At 45.4% G+C, this 15,366-nt stretch overlaps 1 protein-coding gene across 1 annotated transcript; it reads right to left on the bottom strand.

Moving 5' to 3' along the window:
• Positions 1 to 404: 404 nt before the first annotated feature.
• LOC138528172 (olfactory receptor 56A4-like) lies at positions 405 to 1,361 on the bottom strand. Its single transcript, XM_069639626.1, has one exon. It carries the CDS (start codon positions 1,359 to 1,361, stop codon positions 405 to 407), a length of 957 nt encoding a protein of 318 aa, XP_069495727.1.
• Positions 1,362 to 15,366: the final 14,005 nt, after the last annotated feature.

The following is a 15,366-nucleotide window of genomic DNA, read 5'->3' as shown; positions in this document are numbered from 1 at the left end:
CTAGCAACATTACCGGCTGTCTTCTGTACATAGATATTTTAATATTTGAGAAATATTGCAGTGCCTCATCTGCATTGGGTTGCATGTATTCTTTCTCTCACATCCAATTTGATATTTAGTTGGGTGGACACCTGCTCAGAAGATCTCACAGTTTCAACCACATTAATATTTCCCCTTCAGTGCACTATCCAAGATGGATTCCTCGTCAGTGCTGTATCACACACCTCATAGTATTCTGAGACAAAATATTTTTCCTTCAACACACAATTGGAGATGGAGTCCTTGGAAATGTAGCTTCACACTTTTCATAGTATGTAGCGTATGGTCATCTATCACCTCAGAACACCTGATCCCGAGGGTTGACTTTCCCTGGTGGCATTTTTAGCATTAGCAGATGTCTGGGTCTACATGCAATGATAAAGTTGAGCTTTCCCTAACATCTTTTTAATCGCCTGGCGGAGATCTTGGGTCCGGATTCCGTACACCAGGGGATTCAGGGCTGGTAAAGTCAAGTACCGCAGCATGGCCAGTAGGATATGGGCATAGCGTGGCATGAACTCCTTAACCCGGCTTGATATGGCTGCGATGATGAGAAAACAGTATACTATTCCAGTCACAATCAAGTGTGAGCTGCAGGTGCTGAATGCTTTAAGTGCTGATGCAGTAGACCCCAGCATCATCACAGCACGAATAATCATGGTGTAAGAGAAGATCAATGCTATGGTTAGGATGCCCAACACAACACTAGCCACAGCTAGGGCATATGCATAGTTCAGGCTAGTGTTACCACAAGCAATTTCTGCCAAGGCGAGGCTCTCACAGAAGCAATGTGCCACTGTGTTTCCAACACAGTAGCTCAGCTTCACAACAAGGAACGGAAACGGTAGATAGATGACACCATTGCATAAAAATGACACACCTACTGCTTGTGCAGACCATTTTCTTGTCATGATGGAGGAGTAATGCAAAGGGCTGCAAATGGCAATGTAGCGATCATAAGCCAGGAGCAGCAACATTGTGGATTCCATTCCCTGGCAGAAGTAGGCCAGGAATGTTTGACTGAAGCAACCGGCTGAGCTGATGGTCTTCTGATTAAACAAGAGGATGGCCAAGGCTTTAGGCAAAATGGAGTAAGTGAGAAGTAAATCCACCAGTGCGAGCAGACAGAGGAAAAAGTACATTGGTTGGTGCAGGGTTGGTGAGAAGAAGACTGCTGTAATGAGAGCGATGTTGGCTGAAATAGCTACAGCAAAGAGAAGAGCAAGTGGGATGGAAAGCCAATGTTGCTGGTTCTGAAGGCCCGGGAAACAGACTAACTGAAATTCTGAGATGAATGTGGAGGTGATATTCCGGGTGGCCATTTCTTTGCCTTTAGGAAACACAAAGATATAGTTATATTCAGAATAGTGCTACTTCTGAGATGATAGACTAATTAGCCACATTTTGTAAACTTAGTACAACAATCTTGAACTTTGACCACATGGCCAACAAGAGCACAGGGAAGACATTTGAGGCATTCACTGGTATAAGATGACATTACTGGGATATTTAAAGCTGCACTTGGCATATGATGGCAGCTCTTGCGCAAGTGAGGTTGTACCTTAATTATGGTGACTTTACAGACATATGAGACATTAATGGCAATCTCAGGTATTTGTGATGCATTTGACATATTCTGGGATTGAGTTTACATGCGAGTCTCTGTCTGACATATCATTCATACATGGACACCATGACAGGCATAAATTGATTGACTGAAATAAGATGGAAATGGCAGAGTATTTAGGCATGCACCTGGCGTAAGATGACAACTGTACATGGGATGCAGTACCTTGCATAACATAACATGTACCTTGCATAAAGAACTTAGTGTGGGAATGATTACAGTAAAAGAGCATTCAAACTGCTTTTGTAACAGTGTCATTTTATTGATTGTTTGTTGTTGGGCTAATATGCAATACAGCTAATATCAACATATTGGTAGAAATAAAGTATGCCAAAAATGCTTAAAATGCTTAACACCACTCCATAGAGAAAATTCTATTGCTAATATAATTTTGTTCTTACTTAAGGTATATTGTATGTGTAAAGTTTCAATGTAAACTAAAACACAATAAATTATTATTATTATTGCTAATAACTTTTGACCCAGTGGACAGATTTGCATGACATTTTCCAAACAAACGCACCCCCCCAACCCAAACTGGAAATTAAGGGAAAGACTTGTTAAGAAATGAAAGAGTTATTAAGAAAGCAAGAAAAGGTTGTTTTCATCATACTCTCATTCATTTTCATATAGAGAAAAAGTCAAAGGGCCTCATTACGAGGTAGGAGGTAGCCATGGTGCTATTAGCTATTAGCTATTAGCATCATGGCTACCCCCTTAGCGCATACCGGGTCCGGGTTCCCGAAATAGGGACTTACCGGGTGATTCCAACCTTGGAGGACTGGGGATGGAGCTAATAACGGTACCGCAATTTGCGGTACCGTTATTAGCTCTGAAGTCCCTTAACGAGTCCCGCCCTTAACACCTGGTCAGACCAGGCGTTAAGGAAGGGACCCGCTAAGGGACCTCGGAATAGGGTGGTAAGGGATTACCAGCACTGGTGTCCTTACCGGTGCCGGTAATCCCTTACCAACTACCTCGTAAAGAGGCCCAAAATGTTACCAAAGCACAAGAACCGATGGAGGGAATTGGACCAAATAAGAAACAACCTGGCCATGAAGCGTTGACTTAATTTCCGGGACAAGTTTGGGGTTATTCCGTTGAGTAGGTGTTAAAATATTTGATGGGGAAGGAGTCTCCCCTTTTCCCAAAAATATAGCTATATTTCTCATGGTGCTTTGCAGCAGAGAGACTTTTCAGAAATGAAAATTCACCTTTTTTGTTGCTCGGTGCTAGCTATTTCTGCGGTAATACTGGGGAAAGCTGAAAATGAAAGTGCTCAAAAAGTTATTTGGAGTAGGGAAATGGATGAAATTGCATCAGGCCAGAGGTGGGGAGGGGAATAGAGCATACCATGTGAAATTGGAGAGTTGGGGATGGTCTGGAGAGCAGTGAATACTGGGGGAATATTTCTGGTCGCGCCTTCATTTTATATTCCTCAATCCAATCATAGCCCTTCTCCTTCTCTTACCTCTTCTTCATTGTTCTTTCAACATGATCTCTGTAATTTGGATATCTCTGCTTTCGCTTACACTATTTCTCTGTTACGCTCACCTTATATCCACAGGGATGCCACCCAGCCGGGTTACTCGCTGGTATGCTTCTCAGCTTTGCCCTGATGTGGTCTGCGGGAAAGGTTCTGCCTGAAAATACAGGAGGAATGTGTTCAAGACTGACCGACTGGGGTAAGTATCCTCCCTCCACCCCCGTATGATTTCAGTCCCTCTGGCGCCCTCTCCTCACCTTGTGGTAGAATTAGGCGTACTCCCTGTCCTGCCTTCTTTGCAGGGGCGCGTTGTCTTTCATGGGCGAGTGCGGTCCAGTTACTTCACTGACGCCGGCCCGTTTGATATTGTTCAGGTAGGTCTTATTGCTTTTCTTTAGTTTTGTTGCTATGCTGCATGCCTTTCTTTGTTTAAAATGTCTCTTTTTTCTCCCTTAGGTATGCGGAGCTTCAGCGCGGCGAACTGTCTTGGTTGAGCCCCGCTGGTAAATGATGGCGCATTAAGAGCGCTATGATGTGGTAAGTAAGCGCTATGAGCAGCACTGCGAAGTCTTGCCTTTGCTAACCTGTGTTTTCCTTGCTTGTAGGTCGCAGTGTTCTTCAGCGCAAGTGGAATGTCAGGAGTGGTGCCAGCCGAGAGGCGACCAGCCAGGTAAGCCTTTTGAGCAGTTCGGAATTTGTAAATGTCTCTACTGCTTTCTTTAATGTTGCCTCTATCTTCCTCTTTCAGGTCGTTCTGTCCGGGAGGCGTGCAGATTCGAGGAAGCTGTTCTCAGTAGCTGCGCGTGTTTAAAGATGAAGACTGCAGGTAAGATGCTGCTGCTAATGATGTTCCTTTTGTCTCCTTGCAGGTTCTGCTTCTCCGAGGTTCGAGAGAATAGCTGGACACGGTGAGCGTCACGTTGCAAGCTGCAAAGTAACGCGAAGCGTGTTGTCTTGCTCGGGTATGGTTTAAATAGCCCCAACAAAATAGTCCAGGTAAAGTAGTCCCTAGGCTACCACACCCAAAACACTAGACCGCATAGCTTGGTTCTTAGGAACCAAGCTATGTGGATGCCTCCATGTTGGCTGACAATACAATAAAGTAGTTCCCGAGCACATTGTTTTTCATGGTGTAGGACTGGCCCCATGAGGGCTTTTGAAGAGGATGCCAGGCTCTAGAGGCCCGAGTCCTGACTCCACCTGGCCAATGGGTTTGCCAGAGGGGGTTTTGGGTGAGTGTAGTGATAGCACTCCCCCCTAGGCCCCTCCCTTGGTGTTCCTTCTGTCTGGCTCAGGTTTGGTTGGGAAGTTCCGATGGAATTTCCTGATTAGACGTGGTGCGTGGATATTCCCACTGGGCTCCCAGGATCTATCTTGTGGTCCAAATCCTTTCCAATCAATGAGATAATATAGCTTGGTCCTAGAGTATTTAGAGTCCAAGATATCTTTGACTTCGAATTCTGGTTCTCCGTCAACAAGTATGGGCTTAGGTGGTGTTCCAATCCGTGTGCCGGGTTGCATTGGTTTCAGGAGGGACACATGAAATACCGGGTGGATGTGTAGATTAGGTGGTAAATCCAGTTTTACGGCGGTTGGGTTGATAATTGCCTTAATGGTATAGGGTCCTAAGAATCTGGGATGAAAGGTCCGGGTTCCCTTGATGGGTACGAATTTAGCGGCTAACCAAACTTTGTCTCCTACTTGATAATAGGGGCCCTTTTCCAGTGTTGGTCGGCGAATCTCTTTTGTTTTTCTTTTGGCATGAATAAGGTGTTCCTTTGCCCTTTTGAAAGCCTCAGTAATGGTTGTGTGTAGAGTCTTTACCGCTGGCATTTCCAAGCTGGCTGGAAGGTCTAGTTCAGAGGTACGTATACATAAAGGGTATAGAAGGGCATTTGTCCCGTGTTTGAATGCAAATAATTGTTATGTGCATATTCGGCTATCCATAGTAGGTCTTTCCAATTCCTTTGTTCGTGGTGCAGCATGCTCCGTAAATGTTGCTCGAGTGTCTGATTGGTTCTCCGGTTTGGCCATCCATTTGTGGATGGTGACTGGTAGATAGCCGAACGTCGATCTGCGCCATTGCACAACATTTTTTCCAGAAGTTTGAAACAAACTGGCTGCCTCGATGAGAGACCGGAACCGAAGGGAAGCCATGTAGCTTAACCACGCCCTGCAGGAACACTTTTGCTAAAGTGGCTGCGTCTGGGAGGCCTTTTAGAGGAATAAAATGGGCCATCTTCGAGAATAAGTCCACAATTACAAGGAGGGTGTTGAACCCTTGGCTTGGAGGTAGATCAGTTATGAAGTCAAGGGAAAGAGTGTGCCATGGAACTGGAGGAATGTCCAATGGTTGTAGTAGACCAGATGGATGTTGTTTCTGTGATTTATTTTGTGCGCAGACACCGCAGGACTGAATATACTGAATGATGTCCTTACGCCAGGTAGGCCACCAAAAGTTCTCTTTCACCTTAGCTAGGGTTTTGGCGATCCCAGGATGCCCTTCGATCAGTGAATCATGATAGTTTGAAATAATATGCTGTTCTAATTCCTTCTTGGGTACATATAGGCGATCCCTAAAAAAGGGTAGATGGTCCTTGATGGTATATTGTTCTCCTTGAGCTTGCCATGCGAGGTAGGCATCAGGATTCATTGTCCGTTGGATTTCTTTTCGTAGTTCTGCTTGTGTTAAGACTGTCGTGATACCCAAGAGTTTGTCAGGTATAATAGGTACTGGGTCTGGATTTGTATATACTATTTCATCTATGCCCATGCGAGATAAGGCATCTGCCTTTCCGTTCCTGACTCCTGGTTGAAATGTGATTACATAATCATATTCGGAGAAGAAAAGGGCCCACCGTAATTGGCGCGAGGACTGGTCCTTGGCTGTTTTGAGATATTGCAGGTTTTGGTGGTCTGTGATGACTGTAATGGTGTGCCTGGCCCCCAGAAGGTAGTGCCTCCAGGCTTTAAAGGAGAATTTGATAGCCAGAAGTTCCTTGTCCGTGATGGCATAATTAATGTCTGGAGGTGAGAACTTTTTCGACCAGAAGGTCACAGGATGTAGCTGGCCGGTTTCCGGGTCTCTCTGTGAAAGGACAGCCCCCATTGCGAGACTGGACGCATCAGTTTCAACGACATAAGGGAGGTCTGAACGAGGATGTCGCAGGATTGGAGCGGAGGTAAACCTGTGTTTAAGTTCCTGAAAGGCTTCTTCTGCTTCTTCAGTCCAAGCAAACTTTTTATAGTTTTTTCGTAATAGTACTGTGATTGGGTGCACAACTTGAGAGAAGTCTGGGATGAACCTGCGGTAGAAGTTTGCAAAGCTCAGCATGCTTTGTACCCCTTTCAGAGACGTCGGTGAAGGCTATTTCAGAATGGCACCTACCTTGTGCACGTCCATTCTGATGCCTCCTGGAGTAAGGATAAAACCAAGAAATTCTACTCCGGTGACGTGAAAAAAGCATTTTTCAAGCTTTGCAAACAAGCGATGTTGACGGAGCTTGGTGAGGGCTGAACGAACGTGCCTGACATGATCTTGTTCCGAGGCTGAGTATACTAAGATGTCGTCTATGTACACTAAGGCGCACACATCAATTAACTCCCTTAAGACATCATTCATGAAATATTGGAATGCCGCAGGAGCGTTGCATGAAACAAGAGGGATGGCGTCCTGCCACTTACTTTAAGTCTCTTTACATATTTATTTTGGTAAAGGCTATGTTATTCAGCATGCATAATATGGCAAAAGCTATTTCATTAAGCTAACTGTCATATGTATTCAAAAAGATGAGCAATTGGGCCCTTCAAGGGTGCACTGTAGCTTTTACTTTAGCCAGTGTTAGTAGATGCAGAGAGAATTTTCTGCATTTAGGTTTAACATGAAACTTTTTCGTTTTCTGGTGTACATGTGGATCAAATCACATTCATCTTATTAAACAGATGCAACAAAGAAAGAATGGCAAATGCTTAAGAAAAATTAACAAACAAAACAAACAGATGCACAATCATTGGTGGTTTGCCTTAAGTGTGCAATGAATGCAAAGAAACATAGTATATTATTTAAACACAAGGCAAACACCTATATGGAATGTGTGGAGTCAAAACCATGTGTCAGAGAAAAGGCATTATTTCTTTCTGAAACTGGGTTCATTTATTGCTGGCTCCTAGAGAAAAGGGACCTAGTCGTTAGTCAACGTCTAGAAACGGATCGAATTATGGAGCGGGATTGGGGGAATGAAGCTCTCAAAATGATGTGGTCCCGTGATGTTTCGGCAGAAAGCCTTCTTCATGGGCCCCAACTTGGTCTCCCCTATGTGAAAAACAAAGGAAAAGAGAGAAAAAGAGAGGGGCTCAAATTGTTGTAGAGCTCATCTAGAAGGATTAAATCTGATCCTAGTAATACTGGCATGCAATAAAATCTAATTTGGACCATGTGGGTGAACAATGGTGTCATTGTTCACTGGCTTGCTGGCACTTGGACGGAAGTCAGAGGGTAGTGTTTTCTTCCAGTTGGTGTTTGCAGGGAACTGGGAGTGATGTGTAGCGGACCTCTTCAAACTGTAGGAGGAGGTTCCTGCAGATAGGTAGCTGGTGTGCTGGATGCACTAAGGTATGGGGAAAATGATAAAAAACATATATGCATAGGCAAATGAGTATAGCCAGAAATGGTAAAAATCACTAATGTATAGTGGTGTGCTTCACTAGAAAAAATGACATAAAAGTACCTGTAGGCACAGTCTTGCAGCCACTTGGAGATTCTTGGCTGTGCACGGTTGGGAAAATCCCTTTGAAGGATGCTTGTAGATGGCGATCAGGCGGTGGCCCACGTGTTTGTGGGGCTCCCCGGTTTCTGGGGTCTGAATTTAGCTGTGCCTTGGTGTGGCTACAGGACCCTAGAGTAGGAAACCAGGGCAAAGTTTAAAAGAAGACGCTAAAAAGATTTTTTGACGCTAATAACATTTCTGAAAGCAGGGGGCGACAGGCGCCGGCCCGTGCTGTGTTGGTCTGAACCGTAGTGGAAAGGTGGGGCTGTAAGCACGGATGGCTTCTGTGGCGCGGGCGATTGACCCCCGGTTTCCACGCGTCTAGCCCTGCAGGGTGCTCATACCTGCGCGTCCAGAGATGAGTCGTTCGCTTTCTTAGGCTGCGGATACCGGCGCAGGTACAGTGAAAAAGCAGAGCTGTGTCTCGGATGCGCACAGCGCAGGCGACGGTGCAGGTATGGAGTGTCTGAGTCCCTGCGTATGCGCGATCAGTGCAGGCCCGGGAGTTGGCATGGTAACCGTTCAGTTTGTACGGGGCACAATATTTCTTAAAGGAAAAGGAAAAAGAATGGACATAGAGCCTCTATCGTGTGGACTACAATTAGGGCTGTTGGACAAGGGGGGCGTGTAGGAAAAGATTGTAGAGGGCACAGATGTAAAGACCCCATATGCTAGTGGATTCGTATGGAGTGAATGGTAAAGCAGTGTGTTGCCGCGGTGGCTGTGAGCTTCGTATTGTACACAAAATGAACAGTGACACAAGCATTGCGAACCTCAGAGTTATTGTGCACAGCATAAATTGGTTTGCATATGATGATACAGTATATATATGCGTATTCACGGGTGATACCAAGTAAAAGTGAACAATAGCACATGCAGAAAAGACAAAGTTGGCAGAAGATTTAACACATTGCAAATACACACTTCTTGTGTACAACATTAATAGATTTGCATGAAATGATTACGTGTACATTTTCACGAGTTGTACGTAAGATGACATATTGCTTAAGTACAACAACACAATCAGCTGTCCTATTCGTGTGAGGGCAGAGATGTAGCAGGTCCCCCAAGTTACTGGTTGTAAGGGTAGGGACTTATCGGTCATCTGAAGGTGGTTGGCATGGCCTCGTTGAGACCCTTAGTGGTGGCTTTAAGTTTAAAAATCCACCATGATTCCTTATGGTTCAGCGCATTGGATGCATTGGTAGTATTGACTATTGTGTCTACAATTCACCAGTGTATATCGTCCGCACTGTGTTGATACTCCATATAGTGCGAGACTAATGGTGCTGTGTGGACTCGACATTGAATCCTAGAGCGATGTTCGCCAATCCTTTTGTTGACTTGCCTCTGAGTCTGGCCTACATATCTGAGTCCGCAAGGACATTCGATGATGTAGACCACATTTGTAGTTTTACAATTTGAGAAATGTTTGATCTTCCATTCCTTTCCTTCAATTTGGAATGATGTTGTTTTCCTCGTGAACCTGCACCCATTACATGTACCATGCAGGAGCGTTGCATAACCCGAAGGGCATGACTTGATATTAAAACAAGCTGTACTTAGTACAGAAGGCGGTTTTCCATTCATCTCCTTTTCTGACTCGGACCAGGTGGTACGCTCCTTGAAGGTCCAATATGGTATAAATCTGGGCATCTTTAACTTGGTCTAGCATCTCAGGGATACGTGGCAAGGGATAGCGGTTCTTCACGGTGATCTGGTTCAATGTGCGGTAGTCAATACAGGTTCTCTAGTCTCCTTCCTTTTTCGGTACAAAGAACAAAGGACTGGCTGCGGGGGACTTCGAAGGACGGATAAATCTGTTTGCAAGGTACTGGTCTAAATAGGATTTCAAATGAAGGTTTTCTGGTTCTGTGAGAGCATAGATCCTGCCGCAAGGGATTTGTGCACCAGGAACAAGGTCAATCTGACAGTCATAAGGCCTGTGCGGCGGCAATGTATTGGCTTGGTCCTTTCAGAAAACATCCTGGAAATCATGGTATTCACTTGGCAAGGTATTAGTTGCTCCCAGGGTTGATACTGTTGCTCCGGGAGTCATAGGAATACAGATGTCGGGTTTCTCCTCTTGGTAATTGCAGGCAGGGGAGCAGTCACCGGGGAAGGTTAATTTTCATGCCCGCCATTCTATCAAAGGGTTGTGAGCAACCAACCATGGCATCCCTAGTATTAGACTGAACTGAGGTGCCTTGATGAGATCGAATGAAATAGACTCCCGATGTCCGTCCTGGCAGAGCAAGGTTACCCTGGCTGTGCACTGGGTTACTAGTCCAGAAGCGATTTCTGTCCCATCCACTGTGGTTTCCTTGTCCATAGTTGGCTTAGAACACAAAGGAAGCCCCATCTCTGCTGCCAGTTCTTGATCAATATAATTTCCAACTGCTCCGCTATCGATGTATGCTTCAACGGCATGCATTCTTGATGACTGTTGGTGGTTATTTATGATCACTGGTATTGCAAAGTACGAGGTCAGCAACTCTTTCTTCTCACTCAACAAACTGACCTCTACATTTGTCGAGCTTGGTAGTTTTCCGATTCCTTAGCTTCATCCTTCTCTGTGGCCCCGACTGTTCTTCTTGGAGGTTTTACTGGGCAGTCCTTCAGGAAATGTCCTGGTTTCCCACAATACAAACAAAGCTGTTTTTGTCTTCTGTTGTCCCACTCTTGTTTTGTTAATGGAGGCCGTATCCCTCCAATCTGCATGGGTTCTACAGCATTTTCAGGAAACAGGGGGTGTTTTCTCTTGGTCAGACATACACGGTCCGAGGGTCCGTCTTAGACCGGTCTGCCTTTCGGTCCTGCAACCGGTGGTCTAGCTGCACGACCAGATTTATGAATTCTGCACAGTCTCTGGGTGGATCTACCACCTGGGCTAAGACGTCCTTTAATTCACCTCATAAGCCTCGAAGGAATAACGTGGTTCTTTTGTTTTCTGGCCACCTAGCTCCGGCAACCAGTCTGTTGAAGGTAGCAATGTACGTTAACAAGTCCTGATTCCCCTGTTGGAGGGACAAGAGTTCATTGTCTACTGCTTGTTCCTGGGTATGGCGAGCAAAAAGTTTTTCCATTTCTCTCTGGAACCCCCCAAAGTCATGTAATATAGGATCGTCATGGGTTACCAAGGGCACCGACCAATCCGCTGCACTACCACTCAGGTATGATAAAACAAAAGCTATCTGAGCTTGGTCGTTTGGAAATGCTCCAGGCCTACAAAGAAAATGAAGGCGGCACTGATTGATGAATGCCGCATACTTCTGTGGGTCACCTGAGAACCTTTCTGGTGGTGCCAGGGGCACTGTTCCAGGTAATGTGATCTGTACCGGAGTGGGTGGTATGCCAGGGTTTTGCATCGTTGGATTGCTTCCAGGTAGAGGCGTCTGTCCTGCCTGTGATTGCATTAGGTCTCTCCGGAGGGCATTAGTCTCTTGTCGGGCAGAATGAACCTCAGCACGAAGCTCTCCTAATAATTGGGCCGATTGGTCCATTTCTGATGTTTCCATGGTGCCCAGGTGGATTTGTTATGGTAGGCTTCGCGTTCTGTTACGCTCACCTGGTATCCACAGGGACGCCACCCAGCCGGGTTACTCGCTGGTATGCTTCTCAGCTTTGCCCTGATGTGGTCTGCGGGGAAGGTTCTGCCTGAAAATACAGGAGGACTGTGTTCAAGCCTGACCGACTGGGGTAAGTATCCTCCCTCCACCCCCGTATGATTTCAGTCCCTCTGGCGTCCTCTCCTCACCTTGTGGTAGAATTAGGCGTGCTCTCCGTCCTGCCTTCTTTGCAGGTGCGCATTGTCTTTTATGGGTGAGTGCGGTCCAGTTACTTCACTGACGCCGGCCCGTTTGATATTGTTCAGGTAGGTCTTATTGCTGTTGTTTAGTTTTGTTGCTATCCTGCATGCCTTTCTTTGTTTAAAATGTCTCTTTTTCTCCCTTAGGTATGCGGAGCTTCAGCACGGCGAACTGGCTTGGTTGAGCCCCGCTGGTAAATGGTGGTGCATTAAGAGCGCTATGATGAGGTAAGCAGCGCTTCGAAGTCTTGCCTTTGCTAACCTGTGTTTTCCTTCCTTGTAGGTCGTGGTGTTCCTCAGCGCGAGTGGAATGTCGGGAGTGGTGCCAGCCGAGAGGCGACCAGCCAGGTAAGCCTTTTGAGCAGTTTGTAATTTGTAAATGTCTCTACTGCTTTCTTTAATGTTGCCTCTATCTTCCTCTTTCAGGTTGTTCTGTCCGGGAGGCGTGCAGATTCGAGGAAGCTGTTCTCAGTAGCTGCGAGTGTTTAAAGATGAAGACTGCAGGTAAGATGCTGCTGCTAATGATGTTCCTTTTGTCTCCTGGCAGGTTCTGCTTCTCCGAGGTTCGAGGGAATAGCTGGACACGGTGAGCGTCACGTTGCAAGCTGCAAAGTAACACAAAGCGTGTTGTCTTGCTCGGGTGTGGTTTAAATAGCCCCAACAAAATAGTCCAGGTAAAGTAGTCCCTAGGCTACCACACCCAAAACACTAGACCGCATAGCTTGGTTCTTAGGGACCCAAGCTATGTGGATGCCTCCATGTTGGCTGACAATACAATAAAGTAGTTCCCAAGCACATTGTTTTTCATGGTGTATGAGCCTGGCGCCATAGGCGCCAGGACTGGCCGCATGAGGGCTTTTGAAGAGGATGCCAGGCTCTAGAGGCCCGAGTCCTGACTCCACCTATCCAACGGGTTTGCCAGAGAGGGTTTTGGGCGAGGGTCGTGACAGCCTTCTTCTCTTTCTGACTCTGAATTACAGTCTTGTTCTAACATCGATAGCTGTTTTATTAAACTCCTTACAGGTACTACTTCCACTCTAGACCTTTTTGCTCCCCCTTTACTCCTAGAAGCAGTCAGCTTCATACTTCGCTTTCATCTACATAAAAATCCCTTAGGGCCCAACTGGTCCTTTACTTGCTTGGCTGGTTCATCAGTGCTTCCCCCACTAGCTTCTATTCGTACTGCCCTGTTGAACCTTTCTTTGTCCTCTGGTGTCTACTCCTCTATGTATAAAGATGCAACTGTTATCCCCTTACTCAGGAAACCCACTTCAGACCCTTCCAATATGGTAAGCTTCCAGCCTATCTCACTCCTTCCATATATTTCTAAACTTCTTGAGAGGTTGGACCACTCTCAACTTTTGCTTTATCTTAACACTCACAACCTTCTTCCTACACAACAATCTCGAGTTTCTTGAATGAAACAACTCTTTTTTCTGTTTCTGATACTATTTTTCATGCTCACCATCTGAAGCTATCCTCAATTCTGATTGTATTAGATATGAGTGCATCCTTTGACACTGTTAACCTCCCTGCTTTTGATTTCAACTCTTTCCTCCTTGGGCTTCTTGGGTTCCACTCTTAGCTTGTTCAACTCTTATCTTTCTAATCATTCCTTCACAGTCTCCTGGAAAGGTTCTTTTTAACATTCGTCCTCCTTCCCTTATGGGGTCCCCCAGGGCTTGGTTCTTCGGCCCCTTCTTTTCAACCTCTATACATCTTCTTTAGTTCCTTTAATCACTAACTTAAGTTTCCAAGCACCTCTCTATGCAGATGACACTCAAATCCTACCATCATTTCCTTTATTTACCAATTCTGTTCATTATCGTTTGTCTGCTTTTCTTTCTGCAATAAAGTCTTGGATGTCTTCTCGTTTTTTTTTGCTTGAATCCTAATAAACCTGAAATTCTTTTCTTTTCTGATCCTCCCAAAATTCTTCCTCCTCCTTCCATCTCTTTTTCACCACCTCAATCAAGCTTATAACTTAGGTATTATTTTTGATTCATCACTTTCCTCCCAGGCCCAGATTGCTACAGTTGTTACATCTTGTTGCTTTCACTCGTATAATATCCAGAAAATTCAACATCTTCTCACCTTTGCTGCTAACAAACTCTACTTCAGAGTCTATGTAGATGACTTGTAGGTAGAGGCTAATAAGTTGTTTGCCTTAATTTTAGAGGGTCAGTCAGATCGTGTTAACTTACATATTCAGCAGATCTTCAGCATCTTTTCTAGGTGGATGGGGGGGGGGGGGCATTGAAGTATGCCATTAAGGCATTAGGCACGGATGGGGTGTTCTCAAACGAAGAAGGGAGATACCATGTCTTATGCGATGGTGCCATGATATTTTCCTGCAGATTATCTTCCCCCATGTGATCCTCCCTCATATTGCTGCCCCAGAGTCAGAGTCAGGTAGCGGCTGCCGTCCCCGGGCTACATGGTGAGAGGTCACCACCGGGAAAGAAGTGATGACACCATCGGATTCATCATAGCAATCTGTGCTTTTTTTATAGGGGGTGAGCTTCCATCTGGAGAGTCTAGAGTTCTAATTGGCTGAAAAAAAACAGAAAGTAAAAAAATCAGGCCAAGATGGCTCTGATTGGCTGCGTGAAGTCGACAGATAATCCTGTGATTTAATGTTAAATCCAAGGTTCGAGATTGGATGAAAAATCATTGCACAAGGCCCAGACGTCTTCTGCAAGTTTAACCCAGGTTTTGGCAGCACCAAAACCCTATCCCATTCCTGCAGAATAAAAACTAATTGTTGTTTAAATATCCATGTAGCTCTCCAGACTCCACTTGGTACTTACAGTAGAGTCAGATATGGCCACAGGGGGAAATGAAGGCTGACTCTCAATATGTAATTAGGGTTTGAGAGGGATGTGTCTATGCTCCAACATTTTCTGTCTTTCTTGCATGATATTTGCGACTGGCTGGAGAGGGCCTCGCCCAGATTTAAAGAGGCTAGATCCCTATGCTTCACTTTTCAGATGTCGTCTCCTCAAAGCCAGCAACAGGGCGTTATCTGGGGCCAGACCCCTGGGGTATGTGTTTAAACTGACAGCACTTTTCTTTTTCATGAACTGTGGATGTACATGAGCCATGGGCAGAGCAACGCCACCGCAGAGAGAAAGCAAATTGGTTGACACACACACACAAAAGCCCTTAAGGCTGTGTGCATTTTACATCAGATTCTGTCAAGGGCTCCGATATGCACAGATCCCCAGTTCATCATCATCCCTGAAGGTGGGTCACACTGCCTGATTCCCCGGAACTAGTGCAAATAAATGTCAAAATGTAATGGGATCTTACACACCCATCTTAGCCCAAACCTTTCTTTTGCCAAGTCATGCTATTGTGTCAATATCTCACTGTCACATGGATGACCCACCTAAATGACAACGCCAGTGCAAAGGCACGGGGAGAGGGTTTGCCCCATAGCACAAGTTCCGTCCACTATTGGATTGTCTGAATCCTGAATTCAAAAAATACTATGTGCCACGGGAGGTGTTCTCCGTTGATGAGTCCATGTTTAGCATGAAGAATAGGGTCACCTATATACAGTACATGCCCAACAAAAGACATGCCAGTTTCGGGATTTAAACATGTGAGTTCTGTGACAGCAGCAACAGCTTTGTTT

This window comes from Ambystoma mexicanum, chromosome 7q (genome assembly GCF_040938575.1).
Source record: "Ambystoma mexicanum isolate Mex_15411 chromosome 7q, UKY_AmexF1_1, whole genome shotgun sequence".
In the NCBI taxonomy this organism is placed as follows: domain Eukaryota; kingdom Metazoa; phylum Chordata; class Amphibia; order Caudata; family Ambystomatidae; genus Ambystoma; species Ambystoma mexicanum.
The sequence above is the reverse complement of the archived record's forward strand: the minus strand, read 5'-3'. Positions and strand labels throughout refer to the sequence as shown.

Coding starts and splice junctions, on each gene's coding strand:
- LOC138528172 (XM_069639626.1), bottom strand. CDS start 1,361: ATGGCCACCCGGAATATCACCTCCACATTCATCTCAGAATTTCAGTTA.